At 51.4% G+C, this 7,345-nt stretch overlaps 1 protein-coding gene across 1 annotated transcript; it reads right to left on the reverse strand.

The window, feature by feature from the left end:
- Positions 1-226: 226 nt before the first annotated feature.
- On the reverse strand, positions 227-6,818 carry EYB26_006835 (uncharacterized protein; the record flags this gene model as incomplete). The annotated part of the gene is made up of 5 exons (XM_054266108.1): positions 227-371; positions 428-3,097; positions 3,154-6,499; positions 6,551-6,591; positions 6,646-6,818. 5 exons carry the CDS (start codon positions 6,816-6,818, stop codon positions 227-229), a joined length of 6,375 nt encoding a protein of 2,124 aa, XP_054122083.1.
- Positions 6,819-7,345: the final 527 nt, after the last annotated feature.

The raw sequence follows: 7,345 nt of genomic DNA on the forward strand, positions 1-7,345 counted from the left end.
AAACAAATGAAAAAAAAAGCGCTGTCATACATCCATACATCACATCATAGAACATGGAATAGCATAGATAAGAAAAATAGTCCTTCCCTCTATGATCTATTCATGTTCAAGAGGAGGAAGGGGGGGGGGGGGGGGGGGGGAAGGACTTTTGGGTATTTGGTTGGATAGACCAGAAGTTGTACTTCTAATCCGAGATGCATAAACTTTTCCGGTCTACTGTAAAAGTCTAAGCAGAGACAGCTGCGGCGACGTGAGGAACGGCATCGGCTGCTGGGCGGCGGACAATACCACCAGTCACTGGAAGAAGGGATCCAGTTCCCATGAGGTAGGTATCGACTTCACGAGCGGTTTGACGACCTTCGTTGATACCCCTGTATTCCAATTAGTAAATGCACGAAATGTAAAAAGTGGAAGAAAAATAACCTACCAAACAATAAGAGATTGTCCACGTCGGCAATCACCAGCGGCGAAAACACCAGGAAGGTTGGTGGCATATTGACCAGGAGCAGTCTTGACGTTCTTGCGAGCGTCACGCTCAATCTCCTCTCCAAGAAGACGGTCCTCAGGACCCAAGAAACCCATAGACAACATGACCAAGTCGGCAGGGAAGAATTGCTCACTGCCTTCAACGGTCTTCATGTCCCAACCACCAGAGGCACTCTTGGTCCACTCAACACGGACAGTGTTGATACCCTTGACATGGCCATTGCCATCATCAACAAATTCCTTAGACATGATGGAGTACTCACGAGGATCCTTGCCCATGTGAGTCTTGACCTCAGTGTGACCGTAATCCACACGGTAGATACGAGGCCACTGAGGCCATGGGTTGTCGCGGGCACGCTCTGGGGGAGGCTGAGGCAGCAACTCGAAGTTGACAACGCTCTTAGCTCCGTGGCGGACGGATGTACCAATGCAGTCATTACCGGTATCACCACCACCAATGACAACAACGTGCTTGTCCTTGGCGGAGATGTATGCACCATCGGCGTGCTCAGAGTCGAGGAGAGACTTGGTGTTCTTGTGCAAGAATTGCATGGCAAAGTGAATACCCTCCAACTCACGGCCGGGGATCTTGAGGTCACGAGCCACGGTAGCACCAGTAGCAATGATGACCGCATCATTGCTCTCACGCAAAGATGAGAGAGTAACTGCCTCATCAGGACCAACGGCAGTACTGGTGACGAACTTGACTCCCTCAGCGGCCATGAGGTCCACACGGCGCTGAACAACCTTCTTGTCGAGCTTCATGTTGGGAATACCGTACATGAGGAGACCACCAACGCGGTCAGCGCGCTCATAGACGGTGACGGAGTGACCAGCACGGTTGAGCTGATCAGCTGCGGCAAGACCAGCAGGACCAGATCCGATGATAGCGACAGTCTTGCCAGTGCGGCTAGGAGGAGGACGAGGAACCATCCAGCCCATCTCGAAACCACGGTCAATGATGGCACACTCGATCGACTTAATACCAACAGGGTCTTCGTTAATGCCGAGAACACAAGCACCTTCACAAGGAGCAGGGCAGACACGACCGGTGAACTCAGGGAAGTTGTTGGTCATCAACAGACGGTTGAGAGCATCCTGCCATTGGTTCTGGAAGACAAGCTCATTCCATTTGGGAATAATGTTGGAGATAGGGCAACCAGAGTCGGACTGACAGAATGGAACACCGCAGTCCATACAACGTGCTGACTGGTACTTAAGCTCATCCTCGGTGAGACGGGTCGAGAGTTCGGCCCAGTCACGAGTACGGGTGGTAGGGTTGCGGTACTTCTCACTGCGGCGGTGGTACTTCATGAAACCGCGGGTCTTGTCAAGGATAAGAGCAGTACGCTTCTTCTCCGCCTTGGAATCGCTGACGCTGTCTTCGATATCAAGAAGGTCGGCCTTCTTCTCCTCGTGCTTGTGCTCCTTCTTCTCTTCTTCAGGGGCAGGAGTACTGGGGAGCTTGGGTAAGGTGAATTCAGCCTTCTTGGCAGCCTCAGCCTTAGCAGCTTCCTCAAGCATGACACGCTTGTAGTCAGTAGGAAGAACCTTGACGAAGCGGGGAAGAGCACGGTTGAAGTCAAGGAGGATACGGGCAGCGAGCTCAGAGCCAGTGTAGTGGTGGTGATCCTCAATGAGACCGCGGACGAAAGCGATTTCAGCGGGATCTTCCAATCCAGACACCTCAACCATTTCCATATTGATCTTGGAGTGGAAGTCCTGGTTGACGTCAAGGACGTAAGCAATACCGCCAGACATACCAGCAGCAAAGTTACGTCCAGTTGGGCCAAGAACAAGAATTCTACCACCAGTCATGTACTCACAACCGTGGTCACCAACACCCTCAACGACAGCAGTGACACCGGAGTTTCGGACAGCGAAACGTTCGGCAGCAACACCACGGAAGTAGCAGGTACCGCTGGTACCACCATAAAGACAGACATTACCAATGATAATGTTCTCTTCAGCCTTGTAGACGGCATTGCGAGGAGGATAGACGATCAGGCGTCCACCTGACAGACCCTTACCAACGTAATCGTTGGCATCGCCCTCAAGCTCTAGTGTAGCACCAGGAGCAAGGTAGGCACCGAAAGACTGACCAGCGGAACCCTTGATGTTCACATGAATGGTGTCTTGAGGCAGACCAGCTTCTCCGTAGCGACGGCTGATCTGGTAGGAAAGAGTAGCACCCAAGGCACGGTCAGTGTTGACAACATCGCACTCAACACGGCAGGGGAGACCCTTCTCGAGAGCAAGCTCGGACTCGGCAATCAACTTGTTGTCAAGACGGACGTGCAAGCGGTGATCCTGCTTGCGGACGTTGTAGGTAGCAACACCAGGGCGCAAAGAATGAGCAGGTGTCAAAATGAGAGACAAGTCAATGTTCTCCTGCTTAGCAGAGCGGATATCGTCGCGGACCTTGAGCAATTCAGCACGACCAACCATCTCGTTGATAGTGCGGATACCAAGTTTGGCCATGATAGCACGGAGTTCGTTGGCAACGTAGTAGAAGAAGTTGATAACGTGCTCGGGAGTACCCTTGAACTTCTTGCGCAATTCAGGATCTTGGGTGGCAATACCCACAGGGCAAGTGTTAAGATGACATTTCCTAAATCGTTACAGTTAGCCAATAGCCCAAAACGCATGATAGGAGGGTATCCGAACCTCATAAAGATACATCCCATGGCAATCAAAGGGGTGGTAGCGAAACCCCATTCTTCAGCACCGAGCAAGCAGGCAATAGCCACATCGCGACCAGTCTTCAACTGACCGTCAGTTTGAACAATAACACGACCACGGAGATCGTTCAACACAAGAGTCTGGTGAGTCTCAGCAAGACCCAATTCCCAAGGCAAACCAGCAGCCTTGATACCAGTCCATCGGGAAGCACCAGTACCACCGTCGTGACCAGAAATGAGAATGTGGTCAGCCTTGGCCTTCGCGACACCAGAGGCGACAATACCAACACCGACCTCAGAGACGAGCTTGACGGACACGCGGGCACGAGGGTTCGAGCACTTGAGATCGTAGATAAGTTGCTTCAAATCCTCAATGGAGTAAATGTCGTGGTGAGGAGGAGGGGAGATGAGACCGACACCAGGGGTGGAGTGACGGGTGCGGGCAATAGGGCCAGAAACCTTGTGTCCAGGAAGCTCACCACCCTCGCCAGGCTTGGCACCCTGAGCCATCTTGATTTGGAGCTCATCAGCGTCAGCAAGGTAGTTGGATGTAACACCGAAACGTCCAGAAGCAATCTGCTTAATGGCAGAACGCATAGTGTCACCGTTCTCCAAGACTTTGCTTCGCTCTGGGTCTTCACCACCTTCACCAGTGTTGGATTTACCACCCAAACGGTTCATAGCAATGGCCAAAGTAGAGTGAGATTCCATAGAAATAGATCCGTAAGACATGGCACCAGTAACGAAGCGACGGACGATCTCGGTCCATGGCTCGACTTGATCAATGGTGATAGGTGTACGCTGTTCGTAGTCGAAGTCAAGCATACCACGGAGGGTACAGTTCTTGATAGCCTCGCGTTCAGAACGGGCATAAGCTTCGTAAGACTTGTCATTCTTTGTGCGGACAGCATCTTGGATGTTAGCAATGCTTGTAGGGTCGTTCACGTGTGGGTCACCACCGTCACGCCAATGGTATTCACCAGACTCGGGGAGGCCGGGGATTTCAATGATGTGGCGAGAAGGATAGCCTCGCTCGTGGAAAGCAAAGGCATCTTGAGCAATAAGCTCGAATGTGACACCGCGGATACGGCTAGCAGTACCAGCGAAGCATCGGTCAATGACAGCATCATCAATACCAAGAGCTTCGAAAATCTGAGCGCCCTTGTAAGACTGTAGAGTAGAGATACCCATCTTGGACATGACCTTAAGGATACCACCGTCGCAGGAGGCCTTGTAGTTAAGAAGAACCTGCTCATCAGACAGAGGCTTGCGGATAAGCTTCTCGCGGTTCATCTTGAGAATACATTCCATAGCAAGGTAGGGGCAGATCGCGTCAGCACCGTATCCGAGGAGGACACACATGTGGTGGACTTCACGAGCCTCACCAGTGTCAACAACAAGAGCGGCCATAGACCTCCACTTGTTGCGGACCATGTGGTGGTGAACGAGACCAGTGGCCAGCAAAGCCGAAACTGGCACGCGATCGGCAGAGGTTGCTCGGTCAGAAAGGATGAGAACCTTGTCGCCTGCGGTGATAGCCTCAGTAGTAGCCTCGCAGATACGGTCGAGAGCATCCAAGTATCCCTGAATACCCTTGGCCTTCTCGAATGTGATATCAATGATTCTCACGTTCCAGTCAGGGTAAACCTTGTTGAGATTCTTAATAGATTCGTATTCATCCAGAGTGAGAATGGGAGAGGGAAGCATGAGACGATTGCACTGTGTGGAATCAATCTCGAGCAAGTTGCCTTGAGGACCGACGTAGCACTCTAAGGACATGACAATTGCCTCACGGATGGGATCAATGGGCGGGTTGGTGACCTGTGCGAAGAGTTGACGGAAGTACTCGTACAGAAGACGTGGCTGTTGGGCCAAAACGGCCAAAGGACCGTCGTTACCCATAGAACCCAATGCTTCCTTGGAATCAGCAGCCATAGGTGCCAAAAGCAAGCTGACCTGCTCGAATGTGTATCCGAAAGCCTTCAATCTAATATCATTCTGAAGAGTAGATTCATCGAGGTTGACAGTGAAGTCGTGGCTCTGTTCCTTGAGGCCCTTCTCGACATTAGGGAGGGTTAGCAATTCCTTGTCCAACCAGGCACGGAAATCCTGTCGGTTAGCGACAGTCTGCTTCAACTCGGCATCGTCGATAATGCGACCAGCAACAGTATCCACCAACAACATCTTTCCGGGCTGAAGACGACCCTTTTGCACGATAGTCTCTGGATCCAAGCTGATAGTACCAACTTCGGAAGCACAGATAATACGGTCGTCATCGGTCACGTAGAAACGGCAAGGGCGGAGACCGTTTCGGTCAAGGTTAGCACCGCAGTAGCGACCGTCAGAGAAAGTGAACAGAGCAGGACCGTCCCAAGGCTCCATCTGGCAAGCAGCCCATTCATAGAAAGCAGCCTTGGCGGGGTCCATGGCAGCATTGTTTTGCCAGGCCTCAGGAACCATAAGCATCACAGCTTCGGGCAAGGAGAGAACGCCGTTGATCATGAGAAGTTCGAGCACGTTGTCGAAAGCAGCAGAATCAGAGCCACCATCCTCGACAATAGGGTAGAGAGAATCCAGGTCTTCGCCGAAGATATCGGACTTGAGAACACCCTCTCGTGCCCTCATCCAGTTCTTGTTACCTCTGAGTGTGTTAATTTCACCGTTGTGAGCCGCCCATCGAAGCGGTTGAGCACGGTCCCAAGAGGGGAATGTGTTGGTGGAGAAACGAGAGTGCACGAGGGCAAAGTGACCTTCGTAGTCGACATTGACCAAATCGTGGTAGTATTCGTAAACCTGAACGGGAGCCAATTGACCCTTATAGACGATGTTTCGGTTGCTGAGAGAGCAGAGGTAGAACCAGTTGGCAAGGCCAAGGACGTGTGTTGCTCGCTTTCGTAGAACGTACAATTGGCGCTCGAAGAGTCGCTCATCGAATTTTTCTGGGTCTGTGATCTCAGGCTTGTTTCCTTCACCATAAGCAGACTGCAGCACAACGAATGGCTGCATGATCATGGGCTCGCGCGACAAGGCAGCCGGTCCAAGCAAGGTTGAGTCGCGAGGAACTTCACGCCAGCCGAGAACGCGGAGACCGAGAGATGTGGCAATCTCTTCGAAAGAGGCGATTGAATCCTTCAACGTCTCGTTGTCGGGCTTGAAGAAAAGGTTACCGGCGGCATACTGTCCCAGAGGGGGGAGTTCCAATCCGGCGTCGCGAGCGAAGTTTTTGACGAAGAACTTGTGGGGGATACTTGTCATGACACCAGCACCGTCACCGTCGCGCACATCTGAACCGACAGCACCACGATGAGTCATGTTGCACAGCAAACTGCGAGCTATGAACAGTTAGATGAGGCCATTGAATGAGTGTCAGATTGAATACATACCATCGCTAACGATTTTGTGGCTCGGCTTACCCTTGATGTGGCTGTATTATAGTCAGTCGCTGGAAACTCGACGCAATCGGGACAAAAGTACTCACGCAGCAAAGCCTACACCACAAGCATCCTTCTCAAGTTCAGGGTTGTAAAGACCCTGTTTGGCAGGGAGAGCATCAGCCCAACCAAATCCATTTTCCGCCTTATACTCGGTATACTCCTGAGGAGCTTGCTCGTCAATTAATTCATTTCCGTAGACTTCCTCCAAGAGACCCATTCTTCCGCCGGTGGCCGACAGAGGAATGCGTATCAGTGTGGGAGAAAAAGGTGACTGATGGTCGAGTTTTGATGTAATTTGCTCCTTTTCTGATTATTCAGAACAAATTCGTCGTTAAACTTTTTCGTGGTCGTAAAAAGCGAGAGAAACTTTTCGGGTCGCTCTCTTATTTTGCCTGAACAGCGGGGTGAATGCCGATAGTTGTCGTCACGACGACTGGGGTGGGTCAGCAATTGTTCACAGCGAGGATAGTACTTTTTCGAGGGAGGTGTGAGAGCAAATGAACCCAGCGTCTGGTGTTTTTGTAGGAGGAGTGAAAAAGTGAAGAGAAGAGAAGAAGAGGGAAAGAAGTGGGAGAAGAGAAAAAATAATAAATAATGGTGGAGGAGGGGTCGGCTGAATTGGTAAAGCAAATGGGTAGGCAGGGCAGGGAAAGCAAAGATGGGGAGGAGCGGCCGGAAATACATTACTTACTGTACGGATTACTAGTGGTTTGTTTCCGAGGACGTATTGCCAGTAGTCAAATT

Source organism: Talaromyces marneffei, chromosome 5 (genome assembly GCF_009556855.1).
Source record: "Talaromyces marneffei chromosome 5, complete sequence".
Taxonomy (NCBI): domain Eukaryota; kingdom Fungi; phylum Ascomycota; class Eurotiomycetes; order Eurotiales; family Trichocomaceae; genus Talaromyces; species Talaromyces marneffei.